Below are 20,251 nucleotides of genomic sequence, written 5' to 3' on the forward strand. Positions count from 1 at the left end.
CTAGGAAGAGTAGAAAACATTGTGTGGGTTATCGAAAGTTTTAGTGGTATCTGTATTAAAGTGTTAGAATGATCACAGAAAAGAGAAACTAAAATCCAAGCAGACTTTAAAGCCATGGTTTCCAAAAGGATTGCCAAGAGCATATTATCAAATCTTACTTCTCTTGTAGAAACCTAAAATTCAGAGTGCATTTGGTTCAATTAGATTTCCAGGTTCTCTCAGTGTGAATGAAGCAACTTCTTATAAAAACAGAATCATAGTTTGCATTTTCAGTATAAAATTAGAAGTTACAAAAGCAAAAATTCAAGTGGCACATGGTCAACTGTCAAAATACATGATTTGAGGAATCACGTCATTCATTCATTCATGACAGAAAAAAGTTGATAGCTCTTTTTGCTTCCTGATCAGAGCAGACTTTCCCCTGCTGCCAGCTTCTTGTACAGGCTGCACAGCTGGTCTGGTTTAGGAACCTCTGTCTCGGGGGTAGAGGGGATTTCAAAGTCAGAAGAGCTCTGAGACTCTAGTTGGTCCTCAGGCTTGAGCAGCCCTGAACTCCCTTGTTTGCTCCTCTCCGGAGTTGATTCAGCCTGCACACTTGGCATCAGAGGAGGTGCTGCTGCTGCACTTGCCTCCTGAGCTCTGCCTTGGCGATCCGACTTAATACTGTTTGTAGAAGGTACACTGTGAGCCAAAGCCTTGCAACTCTGCATGTCTGTTCGGTTTTCCCCAGCAGGGAAACAAGATGCGTAAAGCATTGCTCGCTCTGCTCCTCTCTTTAAAGGGCTGGACTCCAAAGTCTTTCGCTCTTGTGGGGAAATGAGCACAGTATCCGCCTGACTGTCCCACCCTTGGCTACCTTGTTCAGATATGTGCGTTGACTGAGAAGAGTTTTGGGAGGAGATGTGGGTAGAATCACTCAAATCCTCATTATCGCTGAACAGGTTGGGAGACTGAGGCTCACTGGAATCTGTGGGAGCTGGAGCATAGTCCTCGTGTTCAGAGGTATCTGTGTCTTCCACATGTCGCTTAAAGTAGGCATCCCACTTGGGCACTTCCAGGTCCTCGTTTTGTTTGCAAGTGGGCTCTGAAGAGACCAATCCTGGATTTGGCCACACAGTGGCAGACTCTGCACTGGCTGGCAGAAGTTCATCTAGAACCACGTCTTTCTCCAATTCTTCCTCCTCATCGTCATCCTCACCGTTGGATTCCTCACACTCTATGAAATCTACCTTCAAAGGGGCTGGCATGGAAGTTGCTTTGTAACTTGTTTTGTCGCTGTCATCTTGATAGTTATCAGGAAGGGGCCTATTTTCAGATGCTGTCATTTCTGGGAGAAGTTTTGGAATCTTGTATCTTATAGGAATCAATTCTGTATCAAAGAGATCATCACTCCCACCATCTGTCAAGACAAAAAAACCAGGAACATGAGAAGGTAGTAAGATGACTTGAAGCCAATCTCCAAATGCCTTACCATCATAAGACACCTTTTCCTGGATTATAAGCATTGGGGGGGGGGGGGCTTCTAAACCACAGCATGAAGGAACAGGTTGCCTAACTTCTCCCAGCTATTTTCTACATGCAGAGAGATTTACCATTGGTGTGCTTTTGTCTACACTTCCCTCATCGGAACGGGCACAGTCCAGGATTCTGCTGCATGCTTGAATCAGCAGAGCAGCCTATGAGGCTGTAAACCGATGTCTGGACTGTTCAAGCTAACCAGGGTGACAACTCGCTGGGAGCCACTGTGATACTTGGGAGATAGGGTACAGGTGGAGAATGTCAGACTAGGACTTGGGAACCCTGAGCAAAATCCCTGCTTAAAGCTACAAAGTTTACTGGGTGACCTGAGGTTAGTCATGTTCACTTAGTGTAAGCTAAGTCCCGCAGGCGTGTTGGAAATGTAAGCTGGAGGGTGGACAGCAACTATGCATGCCGTGTTGAGTTGGTTAGAAGGGTGAGATGCAAGTGAAATTAAAAAATGTAGTAAGTTCATTAGAGAGATGACATAATCATGCAATAAACATGATTTACTGCTTCAAAACCACAGGAGTCATTTCCTTTGCCATCTCCATCTGACACGGAAGAGAGAAAAACGTGCCTTTCTCTTACCTGTGTCTGTTATTTCTGAGGGTTTGGTTCTCTTCAGTGCTCCAAGTGGTTTATATTTCAGCTCGTTATTTTTGTTATATGATGTACATAATGGCTTTAAACTGAGAAGAAGCAATACAGAATTTTGTAGCTCTTTAGACTTCTGAAACATTCATTAGTTCCTCTTTAATTTTCAGCAAATTCAGATCACTTGCATACTACACTGAACTTTGCAAAAATTCAGGTGTTCAATGAAAAAACAACAACCAACAACCATGCTAAAGTAACCAGAAGTACTTTGCCAGACTTATTATAATTATGGAAGGGAGGGGGGAATGCCCAACCCAGGCCCAAGATAAATGAATTACTACTGTACAATACTTCCCTAAAAGTATGGTTGTGTCATAAAAATAGATCTATATAAAACCGATTTAAACATACTTCTTTATTTAGAGCCTAAGCTCCTCTCCCTGATGTTACTAGACAGCAGAAACAGGATGCTGCTTTCATAATGAAGATGGCTTTCACTTGGGAATATGGACAATGACAGCATGTTGTTTTACTACAAGGAATAAAGCTTTCTCAATTGAGCAGTTTCAGTGGGCATAACAGATAAATAAGTCATACAAAGCAGTGTCATTTTCAACACTAGTTAGAAAACATGTTTGCAGCAAATAGCCAGAGAAAAAGACAGAAACTTACATTTCCATAAGTTTGTCTTCTGTCACACCTACTGGAATTACATTGGGATACACATTCACCGGGCGAATGTAGCTCAAGAAATCCTGAATCTACAAAATAGGATTGGAGGAGGAATTAATTTCTGCATTTAAACCTGGTTTGCAGTCCTTTTTTGCTGTGATTTGCCATTCCTTTGAGAGGCTTTTTTTCTTTTTACAGAGAAATGAGGCTGAGAGCGAAAAACTCTCATAGCCGACATGGTAAATGACTCCAGTTCCAATTCTGCCCCCTGCACCACGCTGGCACTGTGTCTCACCACGTCACCATCTCCAGTCAAAGCTCCATCAGCATTCTGATTTGCGCACAAGACTGCTGTGCTTGCAGAATGGCCCCAGCAGGCATGAGGACCCCTTTGCTCAGGCCTCTGTAGCTTTTCTCTCTGACATATGCATCCATTTAAGGTTGCCACTTTTATCTCTCAAGTTCCACTTCAGTGGGGTGAAGCCAGTAGGTCATTAAGGGGCTTAAATGAAGCAGGAATCCTTGGATGACGGGCAGACTCCAAATGGGATGGACAACACACTCTGAATCAGCACCTGCTATTGTGGACATTCCTACCAGGAGGCAGATGCTGCCACCTTCTCATGCAGCAAGTGTCAGAAAACAATCAGCCATTCAGGGGGCATGTGAAATTTATGGACGTTTATTAATGCTTGGTTCTCTTTGCCTATTTCAGGTTGTGAAGCTTCAGGGCTGAGTCGAAGACAGCAAGCTACAAGGTTCCTGGTTCAAGTCTCCTGCCAGCTATGAGAGGAAAGAGGTGCTTCCCTAGGCAGGCTACATCCTCCTCAGCCTCAGTCCTTGCCTATAAAATAAATGCCTGCTGACCTCAAAGGGATGTTATCAGGATTACCAAGATAACATATAGCGGCTTCAACGTGCTTCATAAAGATGAAGAATAATCATTATTGTGCTTTTACTAACCCCCAAAATGCATCCTATAAAGCCTACAAAATCTAAATCTAAAATCTTGTAAAGGCTGCTCTGTATATTGTAAAAGGGGTTCATTTTACAAAACAAATACTATACATACCTCGCTGTAAGAAGAGTGGAAGGAAAAGCAAGCTCTGTATGAACTCTCCCCAGTCCTAAGCAGAAACCAGAAATTAAATTATCAATATGTGAACGGCATCAGCACCTTAACAAAAAGCAGATCACATATAAAAATTGATATCCTGCCTTCCTGGAAGAATATCACGGAAAGTGGGAGGCCAGCCAGGCCCCACCCACAGGCCAGAGAAGGAGCACCTTGTTCCTGCAAGCCTTTAAGGGCAGCGAAAACACTCGAGAAGAACTTTAAAACTAGTAGCTCGTGCCCGAGGCTGGTTCTTCCCCCACTTTCGTTTTGTGTCGTGTGTTTTAGATCATGTCGGAGGGCAGGGACGACCTTATTACTCATCACTGCAAGACCCTATAGGGACCTTTTTCAGTTGCAGAGTCATGCTGACACCTACATAAAGATACCTGTATTTATCTATATTCTGCCATGTGTGCCAGAGCAGCTATTAACATAAAATCCAAGGAAACTATATACAATAATCGAAGTGACAAAAACTGCAGCACCTAAATGTACCTATCCACTCCCAAATAAAAGCGCCCTCGAGTTTCACTTGAGCGTGGGCTGGGCCTGCCTGATCTCCTCCGGAAGGGAGAAAGCCGCCTCTTGCACTCACAGTTAGGTCATTTAGGGCTTTATTTACTGGCAGCAACACCTTGCATGGGGTCTGGCAGAGTAGCTGCTCCATGCCCTGGACTGTTTGAGAATTTAAAAAATAATAATAATTGAAGAGAGTACTTGCCTCACTATTACATTTGTTTTCCTTGTCCTCTCTCCAAACCACATTGTGGATGGCTTGACGCTAATTATGTGCAACCGCTTTCCATTCTGAGAAATCATACCACAAGGCAATCTGTTCCCTCGGAACATTTCATCATCCTGCCATAGAGACAGCATTAACTGCAGCACCCGGGCAGATCAAGCACATCCTTTTTTCAATACCTAATGTAACTTTGCAAATTCTTTTACCTACTACCTTCCTCTGCTTCCCTGTGAGAAATGGAAACAGCCCCCCCCCCCCAAATACTGGCTGCCTCCTGTGCACAGACTGCCCACAGACTGGTGGAGACAGAGCACCAGAGTTCTTACATTATTCTGATATTATAACATATTCATTTATACCCCACCTTTTCCCCTGAGGAGACTCAAGGCAGCTTACAAATAAAAACAAATACTGCTAAAAACAGAAAATTCAAGCATTAAAATACAATTAAACCCTGAGAGAATTAAAAGTACATACATAAAACCTGTTTCAAACAGATGCAAAATCCCCTAGATGCCTTTGTGCTCTGAGGATCAGAAGCTTCATACAGTACAGGGACCATGAAGAAAGAAGACCATCCAATGTGTCACCATATTGCCCAGCTCTATTGGGCAGCCATGTTTGTTCTTTCATGCATCTAAAACTGGGGTGGAGGGCAGTCTTTGCAATATTTTGAGGAGCATCGCACAATGAGGGGAGCTCAGCACTCCTCCCCCCCCCCACTAGCACCCTAGACTGGCACTTAGTATCACATCTATGAAGAAATGTAGCTTGTCTCTATGCTCTTAGCACCGGACATGCTTTGAATACACTTGGTGTGCTTTTGGGCTCAGTTGGAGGTGCTGAGTAGCATCTCTAAGCCCTTAAGCAGCCTGGATCCTGCACATTGCAAGGTACTTTTCCACCAACACAGGCCTCCCTGAAGTTTCCTCTGGGATCAGCTGGGGCTCAGGAGCAGCTGTTCAGAGGTGGCAACCATTCCTGGAATGCCCTCCCCTTGAAGGTACACAGCAAGCTGCCTTGCACCATGTCAGACTACTGCTCCACCTTGCTCAGTGTTGCTGACTCTGACTGGAAGCAGCTCTCTGGTATTTTAGGCAGCAGACAGCTCTACCCAGATGTGCAGAGCTTGTGTGCTGTCCCTGAGCTACAGCCCTTCCACTCAGCCAACCCAGGACTGACCTTCAGAGTGGTGTTTTCAGGGGCGGAAGGGGGGGAACCAGTCTAATAGCTTCCCTGATGGGTTTTTAAAAGTGATACTTTACTGTCATCTCATCTGTGCTTTAGTTTTATTTTGGTTTAGTTCATTTTATGGCGCTGTGAATAGTCGTTTTAGAAAAGCCATAGGAAAGTAAACCTTCCCTCCAAATAAGAAGATTAAAGCTGCTTTGGCCAAACATCTCCTGGTTTCTTCAAAGCCAGACTCTTCTTTAACCCGGAGCCCCCAGGGGCTCTAGCACTTCACCCAAGGGGGTGTCAAATGCTGACAGATACGCACCCTTGGATGGCGACAGGCATGAATCTGAGTGTGCCGATTGGAGGTGATGTGGTAGAGGATTTCTGGCATGTTTTTAAACATTTCCAATTTGTTCACGTGCACCTAGGAAATTAAGTTTGCCATTATTAGTGCTGTTGTAGACTAACTGAGAAAAGAGACAGCAAGCTTCTCCTTCTCAAGGAATTTGCCTTGCGGTGGGGAGGAGGGATCATGGTTGTGCTCCATTCAGAAAGGGGTAGTATTCAGAACAACAATCTTACCTTAACACCAAGCTCCTCGCTGAGATTTGTGAACAAATACTCATATCCATAAGCTGCTTTGCAGTTCAGCCACACCACATGATAAGGACTGAGGGTGATCCAGCTTTGCACTAACTCTAATATGCCTTTCATACATTCTTCCTGTTGAAGGAAAAAGACTGCAGGGCATTCGCATATAGCAGATCTAAACGGATTTGCGTTCTGTTGAGCCCAGAACTGACCCCTGGCCACTAAAACCAAGCACTTTGTGCAGGCAGAGTAGGGAGCCTCTTTTGGCCAAGGGCTGCCCTTCCACATGGGGGGGGGGGGGGGCTTCAGGGTCCACATGCCAGCAGTGGGAAGGGCCAGAGGCACACACAAGTCAAATGTTTCTCCCTCCCTCCTGCCCCTTCTCTCTGTCCTCCATCCAGCTGAGAAATTGGCATCGAAACAGTTCAAGACAACATTTCAGTCAGGTCAAAGCACTCCAGGAGGACATGGGCACCTACCAACACTCAGCACCCCTAATAAACTACAGTTCCCATTGAAAAGTTGAGTGCTAAAAGTCCCAAGCGGAATTCTGGCCAAGCAAGCAAGCTGCATGTTGGGGTTTTTGTTTGTTTAAAAAACCTCTTCCTTCAAATTGTACTTACCCTGCTGGGGATCTGATAATACTTGGGATCACAGAAAGTAGTATCCAAATACACACTCTGGATGTCTTTCACTCTGCAAGAGAGAAATTCAATATTCAAGATTGTGCTTGGCACAGCGCTATCAGTCGCGTGTTACGCAGCAACATACTCATATTTCTGTTGGCATCCAAAAGGTGACATTTGCCTTCACAAATGAATGCACCTAGAAGAAACCAAGCAGCCTTCCTACCAAAGCTGTGCCCAAATCTCCACGGCACACTGTGGAAGGCAATATGCAAGCGCTAAGGCTCCGGGGTTTCCTTTCTGTCAGCTCCCGGGCCAAAGCTGTGACTGCTCTCTAAAGGTTTAAGAGGTTTGCATTCAGGGTCCATGTGTTTTAGTTGTTTTCACGCGCAAAGCATACCATTTACAAGTTATTGTACCTGCAAAGGGTTAATAGCACAGGGTTCTGCCTGTCACGCACCTGACCCTCTAATCAAAGGGCAACAAAGCCAAACCAGAAAGGTCCACAATCCATTACCTGCTCCCCGAATGCAAAAGTTCCATTCTGGCCACTTCTCCCTTGGCAAGTCTGAAATCCCCAGTGTACAACACAGTGCCACTTTCACCTTGGAAGAGAAACCTGCACGAGAAAAGGCACTGCTGTCAGTTTCAGCATTGGGGGTTTTGCTGGGTTTCGGAACAATGGAATGGTGAAAGCCAGGACAGTGGGCTATGGCACTGGTTTTCGGCTAAGAAACTTGGGCAGCAGACGATTGCACATAGCGGGACGAAGAGGCATATAAACAGGAGCAATGCCCCAAGTATCTTATCACGCTTGTAACTGTGTGCATTTGCTCTTGTGGCTCTCCCCAGTTCTCACAAAAAACCAAACAAGGCCCTGTTCCCCCAAGCTGTAAGTGCAGTTTCATATCCCATCAGCATTGGCATTAACTGCAGCTAACACCAATGGGATTCTCTCTTACAGAAACAGCCTCAAATCCTGGCTTCACTTTTTGGTTCAGAATAACCACTAGAAATGGATGACAAAAGAGAAATTTAAGTCCCTCTACCACTCCCCCTCTCCCATTCTGCAACCTGCTGCTGGTTCAACTAACATTGCCATGCGTTTGTTTATTCTGTTTTTATTGTATTTTAAATCTTATTTTGTACCGTGTTTGATTCTATGTTATGTCGAAAGACCAACTCATTAATAAATAGTAATAAATATGAATACAAACTGCAATTTTGCCTGGGCATGGTGTGCGAGACCAAGGCATCCCATTAAAAGGCCCCCACGCCCATAACCAGGACGGAAAGTGGGGGAAGTCAGTCTTTGGTAAACAAATCCAAAATAAACTAACTGCAGTTTAATTCTTATAGAACCACAACCCCCTGTGACATATATTTTTCATATTGATTTCCATTAATTATTTGAAGGCAAGAAAAATGCATACATAACTGATCCTGGGCAATGGCCGGCTGGCAGAAGCGTTACAACTAAATCTTCTTTCTGGAAAGAGACACAAAGGAAGGAAGGAAGACACACAGACATTGACTCGTTTCATGTTAACTTTGTAATGAATAGTTTTTGCCTGGCTGCTGTGCAGAGTGAAGACAAGGAGGTGGGAAACAGAACCCTGTGCGCGCAAGGCATCTGGGGATGGGACCCCATGGCCTGGGGGTGTGGGGAGAGACCAGTCTCACAGGCTCTTGCCCTGCCCCTGACTTTCATTTATATCAAGGATGGGAATCTGGCCAGTGGATCCACTCCTTATCTCCGTACCTCTCCCTCTCACCAGGTATGACAGGCAGGTGGGGAGACAGACAGGTTGCTGACCTGTCAGTCGCTTGATGTCACAACAACTCACTTTTGCCCTTGCTCTGTGAATTCAAATGGTGCTGGCAAGACATGTCCAGTGCTTCCCTTGCACTGACAATCTGCTGATCACCAGCCCTGGGGAAGTCCTGAGAAGTGGCGGCTGGGAAGTGCTGTGCAAGGAGCTGTGCAGGCACAGACCACCAGCTGATCAGTGGTGCCTGAAAAACACCTGCCAATAAGGTGCATGGGCTAGAAGTTGCCTGGTGGCATGGGTTCTTGTGCCATATGCTATTATTAGCATATACTTTTATTATAAAGATGCAGAAAAGAGGAGAAACCTGAAGACTTCAAAGCACAGTATAAAAGAGAGAGGAAATTAGGACAAACAAGGCAGGGGGAGAAAGTAAAATAGATAGCAGGCTTCCATTTTGTTGGCCAAAATTGGAATTTCAGAGCAAAGAGTAACTAGCACTCCTACCTACTTAGGTGAAATATTAAAATGTTAAACAGTCAACATAACTGACTACCTCACCAGATGCTTCATCAACCAGAGAAATCTGCGTTGGAGTTTCAACCTCAGTGGAAACCTACAGCAGACAGACAAACAAATGTACAGAGGCACATTATAGGTGATGAAAACTGTTTTTACAGCATGTACAAAACAGGTGTTTTTAATGGCATGGTAATAGCTAGGATCAGGAGACAAGCACATGCCTGTGGAGGTAAGTCATTAACTTATGGCAAGGCTCCCCAACTTTCTGGAGCCTGGGGAAATGTCAGAATCTAAGAAACCTGTATGGAAGTCTAAGAAACTGTTGTGGGCCCCACAGAATGCCTGAGGACATGCACCTGAGGGACCTCAGATCTACGAAAAGAAACTGTTAATGGGTACTTCTTGCAAAACATGACCCAGCAAAGGAAGAAATATGACTCATTCAAAAAAACATTTTTCCCCCCCAAGTTTCTTCCTTTTTGACTCATGTTCCACAATTTCTTTGCAGCCTAATAATCCTCTGTTCTGCACCAACAGAAGCTCCACAAAAAGTCTGGAACATACCGTATATCAGACAGGAGCTTGAGATGAAATGCTAATGCCTGGCTTCGGCAGGAGAGGGCGGGATATAAATATATTATTATTATTATTATTATTATTATTATTATCATGGAGTTCTCTCTGCATGAAGAGACCTGAGCCACCATCTCCTTCTGTGGCTCTACCAGGGCAGAGAAAACCTGAGACTGAACAGTCTAAAGAAAGGAAGGAAGTCCCAGGATACACCTTTGTATTTCATTTTAAGACACAACAGGTGAACGAAGTAAAGCTTAGGGTGGTATTGAGTTTTACTCAGAGTAGACATACTAAAATTAAAGACGACGACTACCACACAGTTTAAATGGACTTCACCACCTAGGACAGGCATCCCCAAACTCAGCCCTCCAGATGTTTTTGGGACTACAATTCCCATCATCCCTGACAACCGGTCCTGTTAGCTAGGGATGATGGGAGTTGTAGTCCCAAAACAGCCGGAGGGCTGAGTTTGGGGGTGCCTGTCCTTAGGATTATGGCAGCTTCATCTTTTGCTGACATTGCTAGCTGTAACAGCTTTAAAATGCATTAATAGTGTCTGTTTACTTCAACTACACATGAAAAGAGGCAACTTACAATGTGATTCTCCCAAAATTTATACCGTGGATTAGTTAGCAGCAACTCCTTTGTTACTGGTGAACAATACAAGCGAACCTTTAAGCTTTGAAGAAAAAAGAGATACATGTCTCACAAAAAAGCAAATGGTGGTTGTCCAATATCCAAAAAATCAATCAAAATAGTTCCCATGCCTCCTTGCAAACTCCTTCAACAAGCAAGTCTGTGATATGGCAAAGGTGCCTGTGACTTAAGGAGGGAGAAGTAAGCAATCCCAGACATCATTTGCTGTATTATATGCCCTTTAGTCTCTTCCCCTGCCTACAGACAGAAGACACCCATCTGACACCACACACTTGCTAGCTAGACAACTTTTTCTCTACCCCAGGGGTAGGCAACCTAAGGCCATAGCTGTCAACTTTTCCTTTTTCTTGTGAAGAATCCTATTCGGAATAAGGGAATTTCCCTTAAAAAAGGGGAAACGTTGACAGCTATGCCTAAGGCCCAATTGCCTTCTCAATCCGGCCCATGGAGAGTCCGGGAATCAACCTGTTTTTACATGAGTAGAATGTGTCCTTTTATTTAAAATGCCTTCTGTGTTATTTGTGGGGCCTGCCTGGTGTTTTTACATGAGTAGAATGTGTGCTTTTATTTAAAATGCATCTCTGGGTTATTTGTGGGGCATAGGAATTTGTTCATTATTTTTTTCCAAAATATAGTACGGCCCACCACATGGTCTGAGGGATGGGGGACCGGCCCATGGCTGAAAAAGGTTGCTGACCACTGCTCTACCCAAACTACTCATCTTCCAAGATTTGAATCCCACATTCCAGCACCTTCCCTGCATTAGCTGAGTACGTTTAGGGGGTAAATAGAAAAGGTTGGCTACAATTCTCAGGGCATGTAAAAATATGCACTGCAGAAAGTGCAGTGTAAAACACACATAGATAAATGAATCCTAAAACTACATTTAAGAACTGGGCAGGAAAGGGGAGGGAGAAATCCTTAGAATCTAAGCTACACTTACCCCCATGGGAGAAATGGAAGTGAAATTGTAGTTTTTACTAAGGACCCAGACATAATGCTAAGAACTCAGGTAACAAACAAAGCAAAAGGGTGTATATGCAGTAAATCAGAGAATCTACTATGGTCATTTTATAAATTACAGACTACTGTATTTAGTTGCAGAATATGAGAAGCTAAACTTCCATGTTTAAATTAAAAACAAGTTTCTTTTCATCCTTAAGGAGATCAGCCTGAGAAGGTGCTGATGCTTTCTTATCCCTTCTCTCACCACAGGTCCCAGCCTATTCTCACACACGTCTTTCTCCCTTTTCATTACCTGCATGCCAGTCTTCTTTTTAGGGAAGGCGCTCTCAGGCCTTTCATGTGATCTAAATATTAACATATTAAAAGAGGAAGATTATTTTAGAACTCTGCCATGCTAAGAACAGTCTTGGGTCTCAGTACAGGCAAGAAGGACAGACACAAGCATCAGCATGATCAGAGAAGCAGGGTTAAATCATGCTCCTGTCCCAGAATCTTCTAAAACAGTTGCTCAGGAAATAGCACAAATTGCTCAGGGGACAGGATCCTTTTCTGTCTGAGGAACTGCAGCCCAATTCAGAACCTCCCCCTTCTCCTGAAGTGTGCAATGAATGCCATTACATGGAACTCTCCACTTATGAGCATTTAACTTGTGCGGGTTCAGCTTTATGCACTTGGCAATTAAAAAAACCAAAAATTAAAATGGGGGGAGTGCATGGGGGAGCAGAGTTTATCAATCCCACCTGTCATTAAACCCAAAATGTTTTGACTTTATGTGATTTTGGCTTTATGTGATATTCCTGGAAAGTAACCTGAGCACTGGCAGGTATCAGGACAGACTTCTCCTGTTACTGCTCAGGGACAAGGGCTCTGGGGTGTCAGCAGAGGCAGGCGCAGATCAGCAGGCAGAGCATGTCCAGGGCCAGAGATTTGCCAGGAGAGTTTTGCCAGCAGCTGGTTTCAACCAGGCGGGCAGCACCTTTTGAAACACAATGAAGGGGGCAGTTCTGAGAAGAAAGGATGGCACTCGGTGCATGCTCAAAGACACTTGTCTCTGTGAGTCTTCTCTTCCCGAGGCTAAGCCCCGGCAGTGGGTAGTAATAAGAATGAAAAATAGTAAAACGAAAGCAAAGCGCTCCCTACTTCGGTGTGGACCAACACTGGCTGGAAGGATGTTGGGGGGGGGCAGCATAAGCCAAGCGGCTGTGAGGTGTAGCGGTTGGAGTGCTGGGCGATGGTCTGGGGAGAGCGGGCTCGTCCCCCCTCGGCCGTGGCTTTGGGCCAGTCGCTGCCTCTCAGCGGGGCCTCCCTCGCAGGGCTGTTGGGGGGGCGGGAGGAGGAGGAGGAGGAGGAGGAAAGGGAAACGGCGAAGCAGCAGCGGCAGCAGAAGCGGACCTTTGTGGCAGTGAGACAGGAAATAGGCCCTGGCGCGGAGGTTCTCGCGGTCGAAGCGGTCAATGGAGAGCCGGGGATACTCGCGCATCCTCCCGCCGAAGCTGCTCATGGCGCCGGCGGACCCAAGGCGGCGGCGGGGCTGCGGGGCGGCCGGAAAGGTCCGCCGAACTCCCTTCCGACTCTTCCGCCGAGGCCACTTCCGGCAGGCTCCTTTCCGCGCCGCCGCCCCCATTGGCCAGAAAAGGACCAGGCCCCGCCCACCCCTGGGCAGACGCCGGAGCTGAGGTAAACCCCCAAAGCGTGTGAAGGGTAAACTTTGCACCGATTGGCTGCTTACGGACAGCGCCCTCCCAGGAGCGCCTCCTGATTGGCCGCCTTCGTTCAGCAGCTCGAGACGCAGTCCCATTGGCCAAACTCCCGCCGAAGGTTGCTAAGCAACCTCACAACCGCTGAGTGGGGGAGGGGAAGCGGCGCGCGCGGAGACGCTCCCGTCCGGGGTGAGTCGGGGCTCCGCGGGGCGGGCGGGCGGCGCTTCGGCTGGAAGTGCGGGACAGCCGGGGGGCCCGGAGGGAATCACGGCGGGGCGGGACGGGGAGCGGGAAAAGGGGACCTTCCCTGCCCCAGAAAGAAGCGTTGCTGATTGGGTGCCCAGTCAGCCCCGCCCACCTCTAGGTGCTTGGTCCCGCCCCGTAGGCGGAGCCCCGCCCCTTTCAGGGCTCAAATATCGCGATATCTCGACCGACAGCCCCGCCTCCCGATTCCCTCAGGGGGGTTCACTTTATGAAAAGAAGCAAAAAAGGTTGCTTGTTTTACGGCTGTTGGGGATTTGTTTAGGCTTTTAAGCTTTAAATGGCCCCTGGAAGAAGGAAGGGCGGGGGCGAGCCTTTCATAAACAAAAACTCCTCACTCCCCCCCCCCAAGTTATGGTACTTGAGGCATTTCAATATATACTGTATTTTCCCGTCTATAAGATCCCCCCATGTATAAGACGACCCGTATTTTTTGAGCCCCAAAGTAAGAAATATATATTTTAAACATTCCGTGTATCAGACGACCCTCAATTTTAAACTTAAAAAACTTGGGGGGGAAACATAGTCTTATACATGGAAAAATATGGGGGGGGGGAGAGAGAGAGCAACTCACAAGTAAATAAATGATGTCTATTCCCAAGTGATTCCAAAAGCACATATTAGACCCTTCCTGGTTTTTAATTCAGTTAAACATTGGATTTCTTTGTATTCAAAGTTTCATTAAGTCACTCAAGAGGTACTTGCAGGCAGCAGTTGGTGAAAGTGCTCTACACACTTGGCTACGTTTTTTTGTTTTTGCAGGAGCTATTATGGAAAACCCAGTAGCCTTCATGGATGGTAAGGATGTACCATGTTCAGCTTTCTCCTCTGAAGAGGCACCTGTGTCAGATGTGCCTGGGACATCGTTCAGGAGAGAATCAGATAGCCTTGAAGACTCGTAAGTGGTGATAATACAGAGTCTTCATGTTAACATGCTAGTCAAGTTTGGTTTCATTCTTCACTGACAGATAATATAGGCCCACATATGAACAGAACTAAGAGAAAGTTAATCCTTCACAACTTGCAGAGTTGGGACAAATAGTGGCACTAAAACTTTGTGTTGTTTGGAATGCAGTATTTCTGTTGCCAAAGTCCATTTTACTGTATATAGCCAAAGGCCTTTATAATGTATAACAGAGAATAAAAGAAAATCATTCATCTAAAATCATACAACATAATCTGTAGCAGTTTACAACATGATAGAAATGTACAACATTATATTTAAAATTGGAGTGCATTCATGTAGCTGGAACGGAGCTTCTTGGCTGCCAGCGCAAATATGGCTACCTGGTGTGTAATATATAGATGTTTATCTGCTTGGAGTTCAACTGTTGCTTCCTGTGCAGATCGACCTGGAAGCCAATTAAGAATATAAATTTCCATCTGGGCGTTGTATACAGGGGGGAAATCAGCAGATAGTGTGTGATGACATCTATATATACATTTGCAATCCATATGGAGAATTCCCTGATATGTCCCTTCTAAATATGCTGAGGGCATCTGTTGGAATCTTAGTTCTGCAAAGGCCCTGTGAAGTTGTGGCAAGGTCAGAGTCTCAAGATAACGGGGCCTTGAGTGATTGGTCTTATTTTGGGGGTACCAAGTAGAGTAATGGGCGGCAATGATGGATACTCTGTCTTGGTTGGCATCCTGATCAATAATCCAATTTCTAAGGTCCCGTAGGCTAAGGGCTAAGTAGTTCTCCATTTGAAGATTATAAGTCCTAAGCTTATATTGGCACTTTTCTGCCCAGCCCCCTGTCCTTGGTTGCTCTCACCAGCAGAGCTTAGTAAGAGTACGATACTCGAAGGCATTTAGCATGCACCAGTATCTCAGATAGGCTAGATCCATTCTGGCTGCTAGCAAGGGGAGGCACAACTCAGCTCTAAGGTGGGCTGCTGGTGTCCTGCAGGGAAACCCTAAAATCTGCCTCATAAATTTATTTTGTAGGCTCTCTATTTCAGATTTAACACCAGTTCCCCATATCTCAGCTCCATAGCGCATTTGGGCAATGATTTGAGAGACAAAGATTTTAATAGCTGGGTTGATTAGCTGCCTGCCCTTTGAATGGAATAACCTATACAGCTGCCCAGTAGAACGACCAGATATTAGCTTAATTGCTTCTGTTTGATGACTTCTTTTGCCAATCAGAGTCTGTATGATGGTGCAAAATAAGGTGAGTGGAGGTCCGGAGAAGGGACTCTGTGTGCTAGGATGACTCTCTGCCAGCAGAAGGAGGTGCACCAACGTTGGCCCTTGCCTGCTTGGGTACAAAAGAAAACACAAGGGGAAGGGGAATTGTACCCTATGGACACATGTCCTGAGAGCCAAGTTCTCCTTTCCAAAGATCCTTTTTTAAAGCAAAGAGAAATTCCCACTTCACTGCTTAAGAGATCTCAATGGAAGAGAGAAACTGCACCCTGTGAAATTACACTACAAAAATGTCAGCTGTTGTTTGCTGCCAGAAAAATCCTGGAGGAGAGGAAATTGGGATCCAAAGCCACAGTCCATGACATCATATTTCAGCAACAAAGACTTGGCTCCCTTTTGCCAAATGTGGGATTGTGGAGAGGCAGAATATACCCTGTAAATGTCATGTGTCCCCACTCATTTTTCCTGCATTTTACATATAGCTTCATGTCGTTGATAGATTCTTGTACTTAACACAGTTTAGAATGGGATATTGTTTACTTGTGTTTTAACAAACTATAATTAGTTGACAGTGCTCATGTCTTTTTATATTCACATTCAGTTGAAATTCACTTCTAACTCTCAAGCATTCTCCATACAATTGAAACTCTTTAAAAATTACTTTCAGCAAATTAACTGGTGATGTCTCTGGAGCCACAGCCGGTATTGACACCAAACCTAAATCCATACATCGTGCCAAGATATGGTCAGGTGAAGTTGAGAATCTCTACAGATTTCAGCAAGCTGGATATAGGGATGAAATTGAATATAAACAAGTGAAGCATGTAGACATGGTAAGACTTCATAATTATGCAAGCATTTTGTAGCTTAGTGGCAAACATTCTGTCCTTTTAAAATATTGCATATAAATGTTTTCTGTGACCATAATTCATTTTTTTATATTTGTGTTCTCTGCCTGAACTGATTTGCCCCTGTGTACACCCTCAGAAAATGAAGAACAAGAAAGCTTTTAGGCTGTGTTAGGGGACCAGTAACCTTTCACTTGGAGTCTACCTCAAATGTCTTGTCTCATAGGAACCAATTTGGGAAGCTTCACTGGCTTATAAAAGCTATTGGTGTCTTTGTGAATGAGTAGCGGTTACTCAAATCACACCTCCATCTCAAGACGTATTTGCAGGTCTAGCAATCAGTGTACATTACCCTGATCCAACGGGATCAAGAGTTCATTGTCCATGTATACCAACCATGATTTCTTCCCATTCACAAAATTCACATCAGAAATGAAGTAGAGTAACAGCAATCCTAGGCTTGCTCAGAAATAAGTGTGATTGACTTAAATATTCAATACTCAGTTCTCAGTTCTCAATTCAATATTCAATACTCCTATTCAGAGCAGACCCACTGTCATCAGTGGACATGACTTGTCCACTGATTTCAGCAGGTCTGCTCTAAGTATGGTGTATGGGGTGTTGGGGAGGGGTAGTACCTCTGATGGGGGACATGGCATGCTCCTTCTGGGGTAGTTTGTCCACCTTTGGTCCCCACTCTGCACTCAACTCTTACCTGCGGCTCCTAGAAGCTGTCAGGATGTGACAGTGGCCACACCCTGGGAAACAGCTTCAACTGACTGGCTAAACCAGGAGGAAGCTGGTGGGTCTCCAACCCCCCTGATAAGTTAGGGTCTTCCCCTGTAGGCCAAGAGAGGCTCTGGTGGATTGAGTGGCTGAGACTGATAGTGGGTTCAACGGTCAAGAAGGTGGTTTTTGCACATGCTATGGATGGAAGTGAGGAGTAGACAGGGCTCATGAATCTGGGAAGGGAGCTCATCTAGAAGAAGGAAAACTCTGATCCTAAACCTCTGCTCCGTTGCGGGATACCTTTGGTAGAAGAAAAGGCTAAGAAGTACAGCCTGCAGAATTCTGGAGTCCATAAGACGGTTGGATGGTGCCTTGTATGCCTCCTTCCATCAGCACCTGCAGACAAACTGGTGTCAAACGTCTTGCTTTGCTTTCCTCTGTACCCCGTCAGAGAGACTGAGAGGAGGGTCTTGTTGTCTGGGCAGCCCAGGACCTCCAGACACACTGCCCAGGCTTGTGCTTCAGGGAAGTCATTTCAGTGCTGCTGGCACAACAGTTTGACTTCTCACCCCCAGACGTGCACTCCATTGTCTCTTGAGACAGATGGATACCAATAACTCTGAGTAGGACTCAGTTGGATCCTACCCCAGGTGCAGAAATTCTGACTGTCATGATGCTGTGTGCATGTGGTGGTGGAACACACGAACCTGTTTCCCTGACTTTTGATTACTATTTGGTAGGGCCACTGGGTGTTGTATGCAGGTCTCCACTTCGCCAACCAGATCACTATTTGAGTCTCTCAGAGTGCAGAAGAAAAGTATGATACATGAAGTACATTGGCTGGAATTCAAGGAATTGCATAAATAATTTCACATGCTCAAGAACACTTTGTACCAGCATTTTGTGAACGTCAGCTCCTCTCCTTACACATAGCATGCCATTATTGAATCTGAAGGGACGTTCTGAAGCATTTGGAGGGTTTGATATATAAACTAGAAAGCCAAATATCCCACCAAGCATGCCCAGCTCCTTGGGAGTGCTTAAAGTAGCTGTTTGGATCCTGGCCATGAGTACAGCTCAGAAGTGGCTCTTCATATCATTCAGCCACGAGAAATGGATTGTCTCTGCTTTTTAAACAACTGAATGACTGATAGTTAGTTTCATAGTATGTGGAGGTTCTGGTATCCTTGACTAATCAACAGGAATCACACACTTAACAGGGGGAGGTGGAGAATTCTGGTATTACAGCTGCATTTCATGTACGCTCTGGCTACATACCATACATCTGGCATTTACCTGCTAAAGGATTGCCTGCACACCTTCCTGCCTGAGGAGCTGTTATGGTCATGCCCACTCTAGCAACAATGAAACCAGCTTGGACTGTAAAGAGGCAGTTATTAGGGTGCTCTGGTGCTGTTCATCCTACTCAGTACGGTTGAGCAGTGAAAATGTTTCCTCCCCAGGGGGACATGATGCCCCAAACAGGCTTTCGCACCCTCCAGCATTTCATTTTGAAGAATTAATCCCTGTTAAGATTGTTTTTTCCAGGTGAGCATTACAGAGTCCTTTGTAGTCACCCAGTGCTGACAATAATGAGAATGAATGGAGCCGGACCTTTTGGCCTTCCAGCTTCTGACCCTTCAAAACCCCCAGGCTTTTTGAGAACCACCATGGAATGTGTGGCTTTCTGTGTTTTGGATTTCATAAAAGCTGTTACCCTGGGAAATTCATATGTGCCAGAGAACACAGAGTTTCTCCCATTTTGTTTAGAGCAGATTTTGTTAGAGCAGATTTTAGCTCATTTATTCATAGAGGAACTCAGCACCCTATATTTACCATTGAAAACATTTGAAAGTATCCTTTACTAATTGAGATGAATGACCTGCAAGTGGATGGTGGTCACAAGACTGGATAAAACAGTAAAATATTGTGGGATTGAAGATTTGTTTTTGTTCACTTTGGTTCTCTGTATCACTTTATTCTTTCTGAGAATCCACGACGTATTTAAGGTCTCACAGAGGGAGGGAAACAGCTTCATTTTGTGGAGGAAGCACAAGTACAGAGATGGTTATAGAGGTACAGAATTGGGGAGCATCAACTTAAACTATTCATCACAGATTACAATCTAGATATCCTATCAAATATACAAAATGTATTAATGAAACACAACCAGGACCTGCACCCAGCCAATCTGCCCATCATGCTGCACCATGGTTTGGTGTTCTGTCCGTAAGCCAAGCTTCTGACTCTTACGCTCCCCAACTCCTCTCTTCCTCCTGCACAAATAGGAGAAGGATGTCAGTATTTACTGTTAGTTTTCACAAGCTGTTACTTGTCATTACATACGAACTGGGGATCACAGCTTAATTAATCAATTAATTATACTGACCCCCAGGGCCCCAGCTCTTCATTGATTGGTCCCATATTACCTAGAGTATCACCATTTACATGGATGTATAGGGTGTTGGGTTGTGCTCCTTCTGGCGCCGTTTGTCCCCCTTCCGTCCCCACCCTGCACTCAGCTCTCAACTGTGGCTCCTAGAAGCTGCCAACCTGCGGCATTGGCCACACTCCAGGAAGCAGCTTTGAGTGGCCCCAGATGGAACACCTGAGGAACTGCCCCTCTCCTAACACTGCATGCACTGCACTTATATGTCGTCGCTGATGGGTACCTTTTTGCATTGTGCCGGCTGTTTGAAAGACATGTGCATCCCACCCTCTTGTCCTTCTGCACACAGGTGGAAAGGTGGCCTGAAACTGGATTCGTGAAGAAGCTTCAGAGAAGGGACAATACTTTCTACTATTACAACAAAGAAAGAGAATGTGAAGACAAAGAAGTTCATAAAGTCAAAGTTTATGCTTACTGATTTTTGTTACGCCCCAGTGTTGTTGTTTTTCTAAAAGTAAAGTGCATTGAAATCCTAATTTTGTTGTTGTGAATAATCTGGAAAGCATTAAACAAGTTGTTTTAAAAGTAGCTTGATCACTTTTTAATTATCACTCCAGCCTTTCTGGAAGAAAAGAAAAAGA

At 45.1% G+C, this 20,251-nt stretch overlaps 2 protein-coding genes and 1 long non-coding RNA gene across 6 annotated transcripts in view; 1 reads left to right on the top strand and 2 right to left on the bottom strand.

The window, feature by feature from the left end:
• Nucleotides 1-38: 38 nt before the first annotated feature.
• On the bottom strand, nucleotides 39-13,158 carry DCLRE1C (DNA cross-link repair 1C). 2 transcript variants are annotated; one of them, XM_083399598.1, is made up of 14 exons: nucleotides 12,925-13,158; nucleotides 11,825-11,876; nucleotides 10,504-10,588; nucleotides 9,368-9,427; nucleotides 8,476-8,531; nucleotides 7,560-7,661; nucleotides 7,040-7,112; nucleotides 6,408-6,548; nucleotides 6,148-6,249; nucleotides 4,629-4,765; nucleotides 3,863-3,917; nucleotides 2,791-2,879; nucleotides 2,110-2,210; nucleotides 39-1,399 (listed from the first exon to the last, which is right to left on the bottom strand). In XM_083399598.1, exons 1-14 carry the CDS (start codon nucleotides 13,154-13,156, stop codon nucleotides 405-407), a joined length of 2,280 nt encoding a protein of 759 aa, XP_083255724.1. In that variant the 5' UTR covers nucleotides 13,157-13,158; the 3' UTR covers nucleotides 39-404. The 2 variants fall into 2 exon arrangements, with proteins under 2 accessions (XP_083255724.1, XP_083255725.1); XM_083399599.1 differs by having other exon boundaries at nucleotides 9,373-9,427; nucleotides 12,925-13,053.
• A 137-nt stretch (nucleotides 13,159-13,295) lies between these two features.
• MEIG1 (meiosis/spermiogenesis associated 1) lies at nucleotides 13,296-20,198 on the top strand. 2 transcript variants are annotated; one of them, XM_083400144.1, is made up of 4 exons: nucleotides 13,296-13,421; nucleotides 14,256-14,391; nucleotides 16,312-16,477; nucleotides 19,960-20,198. In XM_083400144.1, exons 2-4 carry the CDS (start codon nucleotides 14,264-14,266, stop codon nucleotides 20,086-20,088), a joined length of 423 nt encoding a protein of 140 aa, XP_083256270.1. In that variant the 5' UTR covers nucleotides 13,296-13,421; nucleotides 14,256-14,263; the 3' UTR covers nucleotides 20,089-20,198. The 2 variants fall into 2 exon arrangements, with proteins under 2 accessions (XP_083256270.1, XP_083256269.1); XM_083400143.1 differs by lacking the exon at nucleotides 13,296-13,421 and adding an exon at nucleotides 13,595-13,938.
• Nucleotides 14,571-20,251, bottom strand: part of LOC310658284 — a 256,099-nt gene continuing 250,418 nt past the window's right edge. The window contains exons 4-5 of one of the 2 annotated variants that reach the window (XR_014502180.1): nucleotides 20,086-20,232; nucleotides 14,571-19,497 (exon numbers count right to left, since the gene is read on the bottom strand). This is a non-coding gene — a long non-coding RNA (uncharacterized lncRNA). Of the gene's footprint in view, nucleotides 19,498-19,893; nucleotides 20,031-20,085; nucleotides 20,233-20,251 lie in introns of those variants that run through there. The other variant, XR_014502181.1, reaches the window with a different exon arrangement.

Source organism: Podarcis tiliguerta, assembly GCF_965153285.1.
Source record: "Podarcis tiliguerta genome assembly, chromosome: 10".
Taxonomy (NCBI): domain Eukaryota; kingdom Metazoa; phylum Chordata; class Lepidosauria; order Squamata; family Lacertidae; genus Podarcis; species Podarcis tiliguerta.

Bases quoted from the DNA above. Each gene is read 5' to 3' on its own strand.
- DCLRE1C (XM_083399598.1), bottom strand. From the start codon at position 13,156: ATGGGGGCGGCGGCGCGGAAAGGAGCCTGCCGGAAGTGGCCTCGGCGG. The intron at 10,589-11,824 runs GTAATGAAAAGG...TTTTCTTCAAAG, and splicing joins AAAAGAAGACTGGCATGCAG to CTTAAAGGTTCGCTTGTATT. The intron at 6,250-6,407 runs GTAAGATTGTTG...TTAATTTCCTAG, and splicing joins GCGAGGAGCTTGGTGTTAAG to GTGCACGTGAACAAATTGGA.
- MEIG1 (XM_083400143.1), top strand. From the start codon at position 13,848: ATGGTACTTGAGGCATTTCAATATATACTGTATTTTCCCGTCTATAAG. The intron at 14,392-16,311 runs GTAAGTGGTGAT...AATTACTTTCAG, and splicing joins TCAGATAGCCTTGAAGACTC to CAAATTAACTGGTGATGTCT. The intron at 16,478-19,959 runs GTAAGACTTCAT...TTCTGCACACAG, and splicing joins AAGTGAAGCATGTAGACATG to GTGGAAAGGTGGCCTGAAAC.